The sequence below is a fragment of the Rhea pennata genome, chromosome 27, assembly GCF_028389875.1.
Source record: "Rhea pennata isolate bPtePen1 chromosome 27, bPtePen1.pri, whole genome shotgun sequence".
Lineage (NCBI taxonomy): Eukaryota > Metazoa > Chordata > Aves > Rheiformes > Rheidae > Rhea > Rhea pennata.
Genome location: NC_084689.1, coordinates 3,043,735 through 3,061,693, shown reverse-complemented (window position 1 = coordinate 3,061,693; position 17,959 = coordinate 3,043,735). Strand labels below are relative to the sequence as shown.

Below are 17,959 nucleotides of genomic sequence, written 5' to 3'. Positions count from 1 at the left end.
TGAGAGCACGGAAATGGTAAGCATCTCTTTTAAAAGACTAGGCCTGTTTATGCTTCTCAGCCTAATTTAGCTTAGTAGGTGTAGAGGTAAGGTATAAACCACACTGCTGCGGACGCTGCTTACTGGTTTGGCGAGCTCAGGGCGACTATCCAGGAGCCTGGGCTGGAGACAGCGAGGCCGTCAGGAATGGGAAGCTGCCCTGAACCCACTGAATGCTGCTGTGGCAGGGCTGGCGTAGTCTCCCGCTCGCTCTCTGCCTCGCTAGCGCTGTGATTTATGGTGCTGGGGTGCTTGTGTGCTTTGTGGCCGCAGTAAATAGCAACGTGAAGAATGTGCTCCCTGCGGCTTATTCGTTTGTCAGGAGTCCCTGATAAAGTCACCCGCCCTGATCGCTCATGTGTCAGAGCGGAGACTTGGGGGTTATCTGGCTTTAGCGATGCTAGTATTGCGAGACCATCAAAAATCCCTTTTAGAAGCTGCCTCGGCGTCACGCATCCCTGTGCAGCTGGTGTTGCTCCATCGGGGTTGCTTCCTGGGTGACGCCTGGGGCTTAGATGTGAAGACGGCGGGGCAGTCTTACATTCCACCTAAAACCGGTAATGCTTTCTGGTTGAAGAATTGCAGAAATTATGATGTTTGAACTCTAAAAGGTAATGTGAAAGTGTAACATCGCTGTGAATTTGCATCAGACTTCGTCAGGTGCCTTTTCTTTTTGATGTCCTCCGCAGAAATTCCTTTGGCGTACTGCAAGGTAGCATTCAGTACCCTTCTGTCTCTTTGCTTTGCCCATTGAGAATGTTTTAAAAATCAAGGCTACTTTTTATTACAGTGCCATTAGAGCATTTTTCCATGTGACAGCCTCTTACAAATTTTTGAAGCTCCATGTTGTTTAATCATCTGTTTTTGCTGGCAGCCGTGCCTCTCATTTTCTTCCTGCCGTGTTCCCTGGTGACAGTTTCTGGTTCTGTTGCAGAGTTTTCCCTGGGTGGCTCATAGCTGGGCACTTTCTCATCTTAGTCATCAGGATTTGGATCTTGCTTATACTCCATAACTCACCAGACTCTCAAAACCGCTTTGAAAATATGTGCAGGTGGATATAGATTATAATGGGAAAGAGGTAAAAGCTCTTCATTGGGTGCATAGTTTTCAGAGGGGTCTAGACTGTTGTGATACTTTGCTTTTTTGGATTGATATTCAACCTCCTGCCTATTTTTTGTATACATCAACTCTCCTTTCTGAGTTGTAGTGTTTGGAGATGCAATAACTATATTTCAGCTTCCTAAACTTCTGAAAAATGTTAGTAAAGAATACTTGTCATTACCAGAGCATAGAGATCCCCATAGTGTGCTAGAAGCAAATCTTGGGTTGTCGTTTTTGTCAGTGGCACTTCATTTTCTGCAGAGCATAATTATTCATGTTTCTGCAAGCTGCCTATAGATTTTTCTGGTTGTACATGGGATACAAGGTGATGAATTTTATTATTTCACGTGCTGGTTTACAAGTGTGCAATACATTGCAGCATTAGGCTTCCTTTTTCAAAGAAATGAATAAAAAGCAAATGATCAAACAGGAAAGTGAAAGAATAACGTTACTCGCTTAGCATGAATTGCCTAGTGTGTCTGTTGCTGCAGAATTCACTAAGCCAGGTATGCTCGGGCTAGCTGCTTGCTCAATGCATGGACACACAGTGTGACCTGCTAAAATGGCATGCTTGCTGTGACAAAAGTGTTCAGTAGTTAGACTTCTTTTGCTGAACTGCAATTCTTATGAAGCAGAGAAATAAACAGTATGAGCTAACCCCCAAATGATGTTCACTGTAGACTTTCAGCAAGTGCACATGGTGTAGTCTTATCCCTTGTACTGGGAGGAGCCTATTAAAACAGAGAGGAACTGGTCTTTCGCTGAATCCCTGTTTTGTAGTGCTGCTGAGATCATTGAATTTCCTTCTCTGTCTTTTCAGCTTTATATCAGACACATAACTCAGGACCCCACTGAGGTGATTCCCCTGTGGTGCTCCCCTCCCCATGGTTGTGTTTGTCTCGCAGGACCAGCGACTGCATATATTTGAGATAGATTCAGGAGTGGTCAGCAACCTTATAGGTGTAGTCTACAGAATGGTAGAAGAAGAAAGAAAAAGAGGTTTGCAGAAGTTGCAAAATAGCTTTACAAAAAACCCTCAGAAAACAACAACAACCCATAAAGCCTCAATGTAACCCATCGGCAGAAACCTGGTGTGAGTTAGTGTGGGATATTACTGTGTTTGCCTGACGTGAAGCACTTCACATAGCATGTTATACTGCCTATTAAACCAGAATGCTCTATTTCCAATGTTTCAGTGGGGTGTGGTAAATTTGATTCCCGTAGATAAAACCACTTGCCATCTACCCAGTATTTCTACCCACAAAAATCTGCATGGAACGTCATGGAAGTGAGTTATGGAAGTGAGCAAAAAGAAAGCATGCCCTGCAGCTGAGGGCCAAGGGAGTCCTTGGAAATCGTTGCCTAATTGTTTTGTTTATGAAACTCGGTAGAGGATTTCCAGTGGGTTTCCTAATGAACTGGTTTGTTGTTGAGACTTACTGCAATGCTTGTAATTACACTAGAAACAGGGGGTCAAGGCTCATCTTCCTTCCCACAAGCTTTCAACTACCAACTGTTAAACAGATAAACTATACATTTTAGGTTTTTCTCCTTCCTTTCAAAGTTTAACTCCTAATTTACTCACAGAATACCTGTGCTTGCCTGCCACTGATCTTTCACTCAGGCACCTACTTGCAATTTATATACCTTTGGCGCTCCTGAAAGCTTGGACAGCTGTGAGTCTTGCTGTCTAGGGCCTGAATGGAGACACAGCTTTGGGCTGAATGGAAGGAAAATGGACTGGAGCCCCGACCAGTTTGTTCTGTCATACTAGGTGAGTAGTAACTAGGTCTAAAGTAACATGTCTGGAACTGGACTCCAAACTGAGTAACTGTTTATTATACTGGGAGGACCTGATGATTCTCCCAGAAGCCAAAGCTCTGCACCTTGTTGTGGAAGTTTGCAGAGAGAAGCTTTGGAGTGTCGTCTGCGTTAGCAGAAATGCAGTTTTCTTACTGCGTTTCTTTCCGAGGAACTCCCTTTTAGGCTTTGTTGTTATGAAGAAGTGGATACAAAAGCTTTAAGCAAAGGTTTTGGTCTTGCATTTAATGATGGCGCAGTAGCTGAAAGGCCTTCCACTTGCAGTATATTGTTTTGTTTCATATTGAAGCTTCCATTAAGGCAAAGTGGGAGGCTAGTTGAATTTGAAACAGGTGTGCATGCAGTAGGTCCTGATTTCATCTAAATGTGAGGGTTTCTTTCCATGAGAACCAGAGGTGCTAATTTAGGTACTTAATTTATGTAACTATTTCTACATAAGGAGAAGGGTTATTTTACATTAACATTCTACATATTATGGAGCAGATGGAGTTCAGTTTAGTGTTAATAGCTGGGAAGCGAGGGAAAGAATCCTTACAAAAATGAGGCTGAAGATTGAGGTTGGCTGCATTTTCCATATATCATTTCATTTTTGTTACTTCAGGGAGACAGTCTTTCTGTTTGACTGTTGTTTTATATAAGCTTATTAGTATTTTGTTTAAAAAACAATCTGGCACACGAGATAATGGCAAGACTTTTGGTAGCCACAAACTTCTCATTATTAGTCTTTGAGTTATAATTGATGAGACAGGGTTGTTGGCATGGTCAAATATTTCACCACAGTCTCCAGGTTTGAATAGCAGATAATAAAATGACATGTAGGGAAAGAGTGTTGTTTTAATAAGTATGAAAAGTCTTTCAGTCTGTGCATCACAGTTCGTGCTGGGCAGTTAAATGGCTTCCTGAACTAAATCAATTAGGTCTGCTAGGTTGGGTTAAGGCATAGGGCTCAAGATTAGGATTTGACTTTTTGGTCATATCTTAGATTTCAAGAGTTTGTTTTCTGAATGTTTCAGCAGATTAGTCTGACTTCCATATCATTTGTAATGGGATAGATAGAGGATGCACTGAGTGGTTTGACTAGCCTTAAAGCTGAGATTCTCCAATTATCTAAAAATGCTGCTTTATGGAATTCTTGTATGTGCTTTGATTGCAAGTTATTTTGCATGTTCTTATTCTGTATGGATGCCTTTGGGTCCTGCAAGAAGGATAGTGAACTCATTGGCTTGTGGAAAGTGAGGAATGGGGCGAGGAGAAGTCTTCCAAAGACAGATGCAAACACCTCTCATCTTGTTGCTGCTTTGGATCTCAAATTCCCTGTAACTGGATTTAAGCAACAAACTCTAAAACTTTTTCTTTCTTTCTTTCTTTTTTTTAATTTCTCTCTTTTTTTTTTTTTCCTTTTTTTTATTCCCCTCCATTTTCCTTAGCACTTTCCAGTATAGGTTCTTAGGAATATTCTGCTGTTTGATCTGTCACTCCAAGACAGCCATGCTGTTCCTGAGCGACTCGGTGTGGCAATCTGGCCACCAAATAGGGAAAGAGGGGAAAGATGCAAAAATGCTTGATCCTTAGTATTGTTGTTGTAAATTTTTCAGCTGTCATTTTGACAAGACAGGCATATCTTTCACGTTGCCATTAAGTCATGGTCTGTACTTCTGGTGACTGTGACACTTAAATCTTTCAGGAGGTCTAAAACTGCTATGAATTGAATGGGAAGGAAATCTGCAGTAGGAATTGTATGAATACTTGAATGAGGGTTTTGTGGCTTGGTTTTGGCTCACGTAAAGGAAACAAGGATTCATATCTCTCCTTAGTGCTGCTGTCTAAGTATAGACTTGTTCATTTTATATTGTTGTTTCTGCAAAGTTTAATAATACTGCAGTATGAAGTGTTAGACTTCAGGCGGGGGCAAAAGAATTCTATAATGGAATTTAACCTCAGGTTTCTGTGTATTTTAGTTTTGAATTAGAGTCTCTCGTTATGGACTGTTCTTGTGGCTACCTACAGTGAATTTTTGTTCTTATTTTTTTTTACCTACTTGTATTTTATAAATTGATCGTACCACAGAGGAGTAGCAAGAGGAATTACCACCCACATCGTATAGAAGTGTTGCATGCATCTAGATTCCTCTGCTGTCCTTGATGGACCGCCTGGCTCCAGCCTTAGAAATCCAGACGAACAGTTAAGGGGTCTTAGCCTGTCTCCCTTCCTTCTGCCAGAAGAAACAGGGGGCCTGGTGGCAGGGAGAGAAGACCAGGCTCGTTGACTTCTGCCCTGGTGCAGTTTGATCTGTGCTTTCTATCATGCTGTGGATAAAGAGAAATCCATTACAAACATTTGTGGGATCGATTAAGTTGCCAAAAACACTTCTGTGCAGAGGTTTCTTGAAATGGGTAAGGCAGCTCCATATGCAAGGCACAGATGAGCAAGATCACTACTGTATTTTTTTTTTTTTTTTAAGCAAGAGGGGCCTGCCTTTCTGATCTAATTACAAAACAAATCGTATTCTATACCTCAAAGAAGCGTAATGAGGAACACAGAACAAGGTCAACACTGCAGTAGCACAAGGAGCCTGGTGGGCACCTGGTCTTTTAGCACCTTCATCCTAATGGCTGGAGTGTAATAAGTCCTGTGGTCCTGCTGATACTTGGGATCTTGCACAGTGTCTTTTCTCCTGTCATAGACTCCCGTCTTCTCACCTTTTCTCACTCGTGCTGAACTCTGTCCCTTTGACCTACCTCCTGTGGAACTGGGCTGGGGAGACAGCGATGGGGTGTAGGGGATAAGACGTCCTAGGAAATTATTGCTTTTATGGCCCTGATTACATAGTCTGAATATTTGGAAGAAGGACGGCTATGTGTGAATGGAAATGGAGAGAGCACATGGAAGTGAACGTTGTTTACAGGGAAACTGAGGATTGCTGGTTTGGGGCTGTTTTGATGGAATAAAGCAGATGATGAATCGTAAAGGAACCTTCTAGCCTCCCTGTAACCCCAGGCTCCTCCTCTGGTCTCCCCTCATTCTCCTCCCTCCCCTGCACATGAATGCATGCTCCCTTTTGCAGTTGTGCTGGAAGCTTTCACTGTATTAAACAGGATCTTGATGCTATGTCTCAGGGAAAGGTATGGAAAAAACCTTCGGCATCGTGGGAGCATGAATATGACACAACGGCAGTATCTGAGGAAATACAACTGTAGGGACCAGAAGAAGCCCCAAAGGAAAAGAGGCTTTGTAAATTATTCACACTTAGTAGTGTGAAAGCAATAAAATTAAATTAAAATAGAAATTAAACATACATCATGTTAGATTTGTGTGCCAAGAAAGGAGCTTGGACACTGCAGGCTTCTGCTGTTGCAGGATGGAGGAGACTGCAGCCCACAGTGTCATTTCTCAGAGCAACGAGCATGAGTAGCTCCCGCACAGCTCAGCGTGTGGATTCTCGGTAGTCCTCATGTACTTAAAATTTTTGTGTGACTCTTCAGCTGATGGTGGGTCTGTGGTGGTGGAGGCTGGGCCTTTAGACGCAGCTGAGTCACTACTTGCTTTGCTTGATTTGAAGAAGTTGACATCTGTATGCTGCAGCGTGTTGGTCCCCAGTTAGGATCAGAAAAGTGGAATATTCCTCTTCTAAGCCACTTTTAAAGCTATGTAAAGGCAAAGACGGTCAATCTCCGTAGCCTGTCAATGGTGTGGGCTGTGAGGTGCTCATCTGTATTTCTCTTTGTAGCAGTGTACAGGTGCTTTTAAAATTTCTTAAGGAAAAGTGATTGCAAATCTGGTCAATACAAATCCCTTAAGCCAATATTGATGGAGGTGTTGGGAGAAGCTTCTGCCTGGCCAGAAATCTGAAACATGGGTACCATCTGTGTTTCTGCCATTCTTCAGCCAAATTACATTTCCAGTCTTTCTTTCCTGCACTATTTTTTATTAAATGAATTGAATTTTCCTGAAAGTGCCTGGCCATAAATACTGCTTCCCCACTCAGCACACTCAGGTTATTATCGCTCTCCAAGTTGTTGCACAGCAGAAGGTAGCCAGCGGTCTCTGCAAAATGAAAAACAGGAGTCGGGAGGGAAGTAGGATAGCTGAGAACTGTACAGAAGGAATCTTTCTTCTCTCTCTTTCGTTTGTTCCTTAACCACAGCCATAAATCTTCTAATAATGGTAGTGAAAAACAGAAGAAGAAAGCGGAGAAGCAAGTTTAATGTCATGCGTTTCTGCTAAGAAAAAGAATAGTTTTGAAAACGTGTGGAGGGGAGGGTGAAACAGCTTTGGAAAAATGGCCCTGGAAAGTGGCTCTAATTACCCCGTCCTCTAACTCAGAATTGAAAAGCAGTTTAGTGCAAGTGCGTGTGAAATGATGCTCTGCACCTTAGAGCAGAGCTAAAAGCGTGTCAGACTTTTCACGCAAAGCAGTGCTTGCAACCCCCTGCCCCGAGACAAGCGGGTGTCAGTGCGCTTGCTGTGTCCTCTTCGGCTCTGTAAATTCTTTTGCATTAGAAGTCTATAAGGATAGATGCTCTGGCAATCTGGTATTCCTGTCCTGGTCCTCGCTCCATTACATCTGTGCTTCGTCATAGCAAACATGTAGCCAAATAAAAATTCTGGTACCTAGTCTTTTGTGTAGATGTCTACGATGGTAAGGGTATCATTCCAGGGGTTAATTTTAATGAACGTATGTTAGTTGAAATTAATGATATGCATTTTCTCTGGCTTAGGGATGTTTGATTTAGATTTTGGAACCTAGCTGCGGTTTTAGCTGTTTATTTGTCTACATAACCTTCAGTTAGTCTGCTGAAATGCAACAGTAAAAATGATTTATTGGGGCTGAGGCTTCATGTGTTGATCACTAGAGGTATTCTGTGAACAGTGCCAATATTTTGCGTTGATACTCTTTTGCTGCTTTAACTCTTTTATCAGGCCACTGGGGAGTCAAGTAGTTTTTCTGCTAATTGCTTATATATGAAATGCTTAAGTTTCTCTTCTGAATTTTTCAAAAGTGTGCTCAGGGTACAGATATCTTCTGTTAGTTGCAACGTTATCGATTCAGAAAATTGAGAGCAGTCAGAGTGCGCCTTGCAAGCTGGTTGGCTGTTTGCTTTCCTTGGCATACATCTGTATTTTGTATTCTAGTCCATTTTTACGTGGTCTCAGCTTTATGAATAACCTTGTTGCCAAGCAGGCCTCGTGGCTATTAGCTGCATTCTGAGCCATGTGTGCATTCCTGCTTTTTTTCTGATGATTCCTCCTCTTTCCACTATTCTTTCTTTTTAATGTCTTTTTTTTTTTTTTTTTTTTTTTTTTTTTTTTTTTTTTTTAAGTAACCTATTAATATTTGATAGCTGGTCACAGCTGAGCAGCCCTCATTCCTACATGCAGACAATCTCATTTTGCCGGCAGCAAACAGTTCTTAATTTTCAGTGTCGCAGTTTACAGGCTTGTGAAGGATTTATGTGCAACATCTTGATTTATAATTACGAAGTTTATCTGCTGTGGTCATTAGGTTAGGCTTTTGTTCCTTGAAGGCTTTTTCAGTTATGAAGTGGTATTAATAATCCCTTCTCAGCCTGAAAATCTCCAAAAGAGACTAGCTAATAGGGGGAGCATAGGTTTCAGATCAAATTCAGACCTGATCTGTAGAGACCAAAATTATTACTAACTGTAAAAGTGTAGTAGATGAGTATACAGTGTATCAGTTGCTACTTGGTTGGTAGGCTCAGAAGAAAATTCTTAGGAATAGAGGCTTCAGCTGCCCCCAGAGAGTTGGGGAGCTTTTGCTGTCTCTGGTTTTGCCAAGGGCAGGTAGAGCTGATGCTTTCCATCAGGTTGAAATACCCATGTATACGTGATCATGCCTCTTGGAGTAACCCACCGCAGGCCTTACAGAAAAAATCTGTAGAGTGTTGATTTGCCTCAGGAGAAAGGACAGCTAACAAGAAGGAAAATAAATTCCCCTGGTCTGACATGGTGTTGGTGTCTGGAAATCTCTTGCAGTGTACTTGCCGCAAAGACATGGTGAAGATTTCCATGGATGTCTTTGTGAGGGTTCTGCAACCCGAACGTTACGATTTATGGAAACAAGGGAAAGACATTGCTGTCCTGGACCACATGAAACCAACAGCTCTGACTAGCCCAGAATTGGATGCCTGGAATGAGACGAAGGCTGATTTGAAGGCTAAATTGCTTCGCAGGTAAAAAAATTTTTAAATAAGAAAAAAAGTGTGAATACATTTAAAAGGGTAGTAGAGCCACTGCTCTCTAGGCATTGTGTTTAATTTAAATTTCTGAACTTATGAAACTGGTATTAGAAATTTCTGATATTTTTGTTGTTAGCAAAGATTATAAACCCTTTAAATCTCAGTTTGGAACAGTTCAAATACCCCTCCACACACAAAAAAACACGCTTCTGTAATTGCAGGAGGACTTGCAGACTTGCTGTTCTTTTTCTTCTAAGTACTATAGAAGCACATGTCCTTTGCAAGTAGGACACTGTGTACCTCCTTGCGTCCTATCTTTTATCCTGTAAGACATTAAAAAAAAAAAAAAAAAAAAAAAATCTGTAGTAAACATTTATGGTTTCACTTGCCAGAAAGCAGGAGGAAAGGAATTGCCAATTACAAAAGGGGTTTCTGTGCATGCCTTTTCGTGCTTCCTTTTATCTCTGTATTAATATTCTGCAAGTTCATACATTGTACACGTTAAGTTTGCTTGCACTGAAAGTTTGGCATGCTAACCTTTTACTGTTGGAATCTTGCTTCGTAGGATAGGAGATGAGGAAGAGGACAACAAACACCGGTACGTGACTTCCCTCATCTACTTGAATGACTTTTTTTTTTTCCCTCCTCACGTAAAGTTTTTGACCATATTAACTCTTAAAAGTGTTCTTCTGGAACAAAGAATGGTCTGAACCAGACTTTTAACATCTGCTTCCTTGAAAGGGCACAGAAAATCTTCAGGCATCCAGGTTTCTCAGACTTCTTTTATCTTATCTTTGCATAGTTTTCTGAACTGACCTCTTGTGTCATTAGGGGACCTTAACTATCTCATGCCCATTCTGGTTTTCCATTTGTGAATATGCAGCCAATATACTGAATAAACCTAGGCTAAGGAAGATGCTGCAGTGATGGGATACATGTGTAGTGATAAACAGATTATGGCTAAAGGTCACTGGAGCACGTAGCTGATAAAAAGCTGCTGCTATTCTGAAAGGTGAAATTGGACTAGTGTGCTGCAGAAATGAGCTGCCAATGGGAGAGAACTTTCCATCCCTCTCGTGCTTTCTTGAAGAGGAAGACTCACTGTAAAGAGGAAATTGCATTATCATCAGGCTTTAATGTACCTAGAGAGATGCAAAGTGTGTGCTCATCTTTGTGCTCCCTTACCCCTCCTTTCTGCATTATTCTCATTCCTACTCTGCCTATTATGCAAAAGCTTATTTTTTTCTCTCTCATGTAGTGTTGTTGAATTCCTGATTTGAGTATTGGCGGTCTCTGGAAATTGTCCTACTTCATCTGCATGTAATATTCTGCTTGCAGTTTTGTTTCAAATACAACTTCCTTGAAATCTAGGAACACAGTGTGTTAGACTTTAGGTTTCTGGTGCCATGTTTGACAAGGACTTTGAGTGACTGTTTGAAAACTACTGCTCTAATAAGTTGATGATAGAAGATGCATTTAGGCATTATATCAAAGGCAAATGTGGTATATGCTAAGAGGATTTTCTGTCTCTTTCTCTAGAATTGGTCTTTGTCCTTTGGGACTTTCTCATGACCTAGTCTTTTTTACCTTTTTTGCATGAAATGATTTGTCCATTGCTTTACAAAATGCTGAGATGGGGAGTGGGTATTCTCCACTTAATGCATGTTACTAACGACATGATAAATGGGGTATTTTGTCAGATAATTGACCTCAGCAGTGTTGCTCCACTCCAAGGATTATTTTCCTAAAATATTTTCTTCCTTCCATAATGAACTTCATGAAAAACAGGGTAGTCTGAGATTCAGAAGCAAGGATTTTATGCTCTTTAGGTTATGATTGTCCAATGGGTCCCTTGATGTCTGTCTTCCACAACTAGAAATTGGAATCTTTTTACTTCCTAGGAGTCTTAAAGATTATTTAGGTATATGTAATGTTTGTACATGTGAGGTACTGTATGACCACAGAATGTTATTTTCCCTTTTTAAGCCTATTGAAGCCTTTCTGTTTTAATCTGAGCTACTGGAAAAGGCTCGTTTACTTTTTTTTTCCTTATCTGTTAATTGTTTCCTAGATTATTTCAGTATTACTCTGAAGCAGGTTTCAGCTGTTGAATATAGATATTTCTTTCTTTGATGGCATCAGTTAGCCATAATCTCTGTCCCATGCTTATGTCTTGGAAAGGCATAATTTTACTTGAAGACCGATGTGCCTAAGCGGGATGGAGTTTACTGGGGGAATGGGATTCACCTCTGTCCAAACCTCTTCACAGTTGTATCTACTTAAATTAAATCACTTTGTGGTTTGTTCTTCAAAGGGAACAAACACTGCTTCTTGCCAGCTCTCTTGGAAAAAATAGCTTTTAAACTCTGCAGAGAGCTATATTCTTTCTTTTCTAAGGTCATTCGTGCTACTTACCTTGCAAAACTCAACTTTGCTTACTTTATGGCTTCAACAAGGAACTGTTTTAGTCTAGTCCATAAAAAGTCAGCCCACTTCTGGTATGGGAATTATGTCGTATATGTAGCATTTTCTCTTCTGGAAATGTGCATGCTTTGACTCGCAGTTCTGGAAGCATAGTTACTTTGAGTGGATGTGCTCTCTCTTCCTCTGCTCATTTTTCCACAACTTTAGAGTGAGGAGAAGAGCACTGTAAAAAGATCTTTACCAGCTCTGAATATAAAGCTTTTTTTGTGCCACATTTCTAAACAACAGGAAAAACATATATATCCTTTACCAAATATAGCTTATAACACTTGATTCTACTCCAGTGTATTCTTTTTCAATCATGGAAAGTTCTAAACACAAAAGTTTTATAGGTTCATCTTTCTTCTTCTTCTTTTCTCCTTTTTTTCTCCCTTTAGAGAAGGTGGTATGTTTTTAGAATCTCAGTGAAAAGTTGATCCTTCTGGGTTCAACTGTGTGTTCCTGCTAATGAATGTCTTGCAGGTGTGAATTTAGCATCTATACTTGGAGGGCTACCATATGGTTAGAGTCTAGCAATTATAAATTACTGTGCATATGGATTAACTTTCTTTTCTGTTAATCATTCATCTCAGGTAGATTTTTTTTTTTCCTCTTCCTTCTTTGTTGGTGACTGATTAAGGGCTGATTAAGGAAGTTAACTTCATTGTACTCCAAATCTAATTAGCAGCTGAGTTTTGGGGCTCTGAGGATGTGAAGCTGAACTTCAGCTCTTGCAGAGTTTTGGGCAGATGAATGGTGCGGTGCGGTGTCATTGCATTTTACAGTTTGTTACATGATGTTAGATGCAAGGGCATGGAACAGGGGGCCATATGGAAGATGCTGCTAACAAAAAATAAAAAAAGACTCTCTGCTAAAAATGATGGTAAAAATTGCAGCCTTCTGAACTGGTCTCTTTTGAAAAATAGAGCTTGTTAGGCTTAGACCCAGCATTCAAGGATCTGTTTGACAGATTCTTAAAATAAATAAATAAAATAAAATGTGGTTCCTATCCAAAAGAGATTATCCTGACTTCTGAATTTCCATTTACCTCTGCACTGTGGTTACTGTAATCTCTTTGTTTTAGTGACATTGACCCTTTTTCAAGAATAGTGTTACTATTAGGTTGTTAATATAGGATCATATTAATATGCACTTTTTTAGTTAGACTTCTTCATGGGCCTTGGACCCTGTGAATTACTACTAAAAAAAATCACAGGCTGTCTATTGATTTTGCTGTAAGTATTCATTATACCATATTTTTGAAAACTGGCAGTGCTGGGTAGTGTTCGAGAGCTGGAGAAACAGGATGGTTTGCAGGCTTCCAGCAATTTGCAGAAGGGATGCATATACAGAATGAAACAAAATGCTGGAATGGAGGCAGAGGATGAAAGAAAGACACATTTTCGTATACATTTTGAAATACAAGCAGAACAGATTTAAAATACAATTAAAATAATTTTAACTATAGCCTATTAGCTTACATTAGTACTGGAAGAAAAGGCTCTTCCAGAAGCCAGGGCAATTCATGGCTGCTGTGAATGGATTTAAATGTTGTGTTATGCAAGGTTCATCTGTTTCTTTTCAGATATCTATTCTGCCCTGCAGCCTGGTGTTAGCTACCCTGTATTTCCTCTACAAAGAAGATTCTTTTGTTTTGTATTCAACTCTTTAAGACAGTGATCATTTTATTTATTGAAGGCTGTTCTTTTATGTCAAATCACACTTCTGTCCTTCTAGGTCTCACAGAAAAAGAAGTCAACCCAGGAGGCATAAAACAGAGGATCAGAAGTCTCTTGGGGATGTCATGGCTATTGAAACTGCCTTGGAAGATGTGAAAGTAAAAGAGGAACTGAAAAGAGGGCCAGATCTAGAGGAAGAGGAGAGAAGCAAAGTGGTGGAGGGAGGAGAAGGTGAGGGCCCTGCTCACTGAAGGGATATTGCTTCAGTGAGGGTCTGCGGCAAGCTATTTCTCTAAAACACATCTGTAAATAACTTGTCTAGTGTTGTTTATTTCTGTTGAAATATCAGCAGAGTCTTTCCCAACATTAAATCTGTGCTTATTGAAATACACCATCATTTACAGCAGCAATTGATTTTTTTCCTCTCTTTAAGAATTCAGTCCAAATAGCTTTCTTGGTTGGGCTTGGAAGTTCTGCCAAAACTATTACAGTTTTGTAAAAAATATATATTAGAGAAGAAATATTTTTAAATATTTAATGAAGAAACAAATAAATACGTTTTGCATCCTACTCTGAAAAGGAAAAATGAGTATTGCCTTCTGTAATTAATCTTTACCCCTTTCCATCTCCTCCTCTCCATTTCGTACAGAGGCTGTGGATAAAGTCAGCCTTTGGTTGTGTGGGATCCACAGCTGCTGCATGAGTAGAAGATGCAGTTTGACTGAAAACTTTGTTTTTCCTCAATTCTACAGTACCCTCTGTAAGAGGGAAGATTTTCAGTTTTCTTTGCCTAGCTGAAGCTAATACCAATTTGTGACAAGAACTGATCCATGCTCCCTTACATTTCTTTTGCAGAAAAGAAGTTAGCACAGATTCCAAACTGCTTGGGAGAAGGTGAATAGGAGTAGGAGCTGGAAATAATGGCAGAGCTGTTTTTCACAGATCTGTTGCTAGATTTATGTATGACCTTTGATAAGTCACTTAACCTTTCTCTGCTCGTTGACACATCTGTGCAATGGAGATAATATTTCTTAATATTATAGTTCTGTCTTAGGAAATTAGTCTGTAAAATTCTTTGAAGCTGTTTGTTGGTATGCACGATGATTTAGGGCAAAATATACCTGAAGGCCTGTTGCAAAAACAGAGAATATCTTGTTTTTTATTGTATGTGCGATATCTTCCTAATAGATAATGTTTAGTCTAGAGGCAAGACTTCAGGCATCTTTCTAGAGACTCTTTTTGTGATGTTCTTTTCTTGACTTCTTGTATGAAATAGTGCGATTCTCGTTGGCAGTAAGCTTTTCTAACGTGCGTGGTTAAGTGGTTGATATGTTTATGATGTGCTCACGTTCTGAGGCACTCTGGAGTGTTTCACAAACACTAGTTAATTCGCTTGCATGTATTACATATCCTTTGTTTTGCATTTGAAAAAGAGTGATGCAGCGAACTACTTAACCTTGGTCATGGACTTACGGGAAATCTGTGGAAGCTCTGGGAAGAGCTAGGCAGTGTACTTCTCCTTTCGTGGGAGATAAGAGCTTTTGAAAGTATTGTCATATGGAGCAGGAGTAGCACAATGAGAACATTTAATTTTTGTTGCCCTAGCTTGCAAGTGGCAGCAGTGTGTTAAACTGCGTGCTCTTAACTCTTGTACAAATTTAACAGTTAATGCGTGTACTAAACGGCCCGAAAATGCTGATGTCCCTTGGGAGGCAAGAGATAAGTGGCAAGGATAGATCTGAGATCCTCAGAATGGCAAAGAAAGAAGAAAAACTCTGTTCTAGCTGGATGGGCTCTAAATCATACACTTAGACTTCATGTTAAAATTCTTTAACTGCTTGCATGGGAGGGACAAACTTATTTTCAGCACCATTGAAGAAAGCATCACTGGAACTAGACTGTTAGCACTGCAATTTCAAAGGGGTCTGAGGCTCAATGTGGCTGTTAGCAAATAGGCAAGTTTTTTAATGCAATGTAGCAGTTAAATATCACTGACTTCTCTATTTTTCTGCATCCTACTGTCTGTATTATCTTCTGCAAATGTCTTATAGTTTCAGCTTCAAAAAGAGAACAGGTCATGTTTGTATTGCTCTGCTTATGGCAGTTTAGCTTTTCCTCTGCCTGCCTGCCTTTTTCTTTTGCTTTGGCTTTATTTTGACTGAATTTCCTATTTACACTGGCAAAGATGACCTTGAGGAGGGGGAGGAAAAATTAGAATCTTAAGTAACTGTTGGTAGTTTCAAAGAAATAAGTTTTACGCTTCATGTTGGTTATTTGGACTAGTTGAGTATTAATACCTTGAGGTTTTAAGGATTTCTTACCCAGATACCTTAGTGTTTTATTTTGTTTTCTTTTTTTTAATAACTAAATTTTATATTCATAGTTTATTATGTTGGTATTAATTCATTTAGAATTTCTCAGCAGGTTGTCTTGGGACTTGAAATTAAAGAGGTGAGTTTTCAAGCTCTGCTCTTCTCCGAGTGTGTTAAGCAGCATAAATGTATCCTGTGAGTCAGCAAGTGTTATCTGCTATGCTGTACGTTTTAAGAATCCTGCAGAGCTGAGCCACGAGCCCCTATATCTCACAGGAGAATTCTCTTTTTATAATATGAAGAGAAGCAATGAGATGCTTAACTGCAGAACAGTTGCCCATTACTTTCCACTACATTTCATTAAATGTCATTCCCATGTATCCTTTCAGGGTTGCCATTGCAATCTAAGTACATAATTGCATGAACTAATACTGTGCTTGAGACACCACTAAATCAGGACTGAGAACTTCAAGTTCGTGCCAAAAGTCTATTTCTGTTGTTGCTTGTATGTAACACCAAATGTTTTTTAGATGACCGTTTGCTCCATGACAATTTTACTTGAGGCAGGATCTCAAGGATTAGCTATCTGGGGGGTGGCACACCTCTCCGATTTCTTCCCTTTGCTTTTTTCTATGTTCCTTAAGCAGGCATTGTAAAGTCGTTAAGAGATGAGAAGGTTTAATGTGATGGAGAAGTTGTCACAAAACAGTGCCATAGCCTTAGAGTTCTTCCTGGAAGCTATTTCTGGACTTTTTAGTACTGTGTTTCTACACAATACTAAAAAAGCAGTGCTTTCAGAAATCTTCTAGAAGTCACTGTCACTCCACACACACATATAACGTGTTTTGTGAAGCGCTAGTAATAACTGAATGGACACAACCTCTAGAAGCAAATAAAAGATATTTTCCTGCCACTTTTGCTTTCTGCTCTTGTATCAGTCATGTCAGCATATTCTGTTAGCACAGGTAATATATAGGCTATAAAACCTGGGCTTGTGGGGCTTGTTCTAGGGTAGTATTCTCATCCTAGAAGTAACAAAATGCTACAGAAAGTGAAAATCTTAACCTCTGCTAACCTACTGTATTTATTTATACATAAAAAGATCTCTTTCCTTCCTAGACATCTTCACGATAGCCAGATGGGGACTTCAGATCTCACTTCACTTTTTCCTGGCTTCTGATTTTTTAGATAAACTTGCAAACTACTTCATTCATCTTAACGCAAAAACTTTTAAACAAAGTCGTGCATGCCAGCTGCTGTCAAATTAGCCTATTTAGAAGTCAGCATAGCTGGTGAATGACATTTGTTTTGTTGTTGGGTAGAGAATTCTCTCAGTATATAGCGAATAAATGTGATCTGGTTTTGTGTGACTGGGGAGAAATCCAATTTGACTTTCATTCAGTGTGTTCCTTTCTCTAAGGAAATTCAATATTCCTTTCTTTGTGATTGAACAAACCAGTTTATCTGAGGGATTGCCTACGCAAGTACAGCAATAACTATTTGGGCTGGACTTGTTGCCATTTTTATAAATTAATTTAAATAAAGTCACAAGAACAAATTTCTGGGGAACGTCCAGGTTCAGGCGTCCACTGGAAGATTTCTGCAGGGATTTCTTCATCTCATCATAGGATTATTCCCCTTGTCCTTTCCCCCCTGCCTCCTGCAGATACCACATTAACGTGTGATAGCCTATCTGATTTTCTGTTTGCTAAGCTTGGCTGCTAGGTTTAATCCTTACTGGAAGAGTCTGAGGAAGCTGAGGTTGGTAAATCTTCGTGATTAGGGTGAACAGCCTTTCTCTGTCTTCCTCCCTTCACTGTCCTATTAGTGGGGAAGTGACCTTTTGGAGCAGAGTCATCTAGTCATAGCATCTGCAGGTGGAAAACAATCTCTTATGAAACAAATTGAGTGCTGGCATCTGTCGGTGGAGCATCTATTATTTACTTTCCTTTGAGTGAGCTGATAACTTTATTCATGAAGGGGGAAAAGGGTGGGCAAAGGGAACATACATCACTTCAGCTGGAATGAGGCAAGCAGTGAAGGCATCTCCTGTCCTGACCTAGAGACGCTCAGTCGAGGGCCAGTAGGAATTTGACTTATGACTGTCATGGGATGCTCTAAAACCAGACTGTTTGCATCCTTCAGCAGGGTAACATTGGGAAGGGAGGTGGGGAAGGCTTTTATGGGTGGTTTCTGCCTCAGTGGAAGTATCTGTCTGTTCAAGGAAAGTTTTTCCTTGCGCAACCATGTAAGAGAGCTGCAACTGTGTGCAGGTGAAATGAATGATAGTAAGCCAGGAGGAAAGAAGGGTGAATGGAGCAAGTGTTTGGAAAGCATATCTCAGTAA

The 17,959-nt window shown here is 40.1% G+C and overlaps 1 protein-coding gene across 2 annotated transcripts in view; it reads left to right on the top strand.

Annotated features, from left to right (window-relative positions):
- KDM4B (lysine demethylase 4B) overlaps window positions 1-17,959 on the top strand; it is a 93,818-nt gene that overhangs the window by 50,010 nt on the left and 25,849 nt on the right. The window contains exons 9-11 of one of the 2 annotated variants that reach the window (XM_062596107.1): window positions 8,956-9,152; window positions 9,724-9,756; window positions 13,359-13,531. In XM_062596107.1, coding sequence (XP_062452091.1) covers window positions 8,956-9,152; window positions 9,724-9,756; window positions 13,359-13,531 — 403 coding nt within the window. The remainder of the gene's footprint in view (window positions 1-8,955; window positions 9,153-9,723; window positions 9,757-13,358; window positions 13,532-17,959) is intronic. The other variant, XM_062596111.1, reaches the window with a different exon arrangement.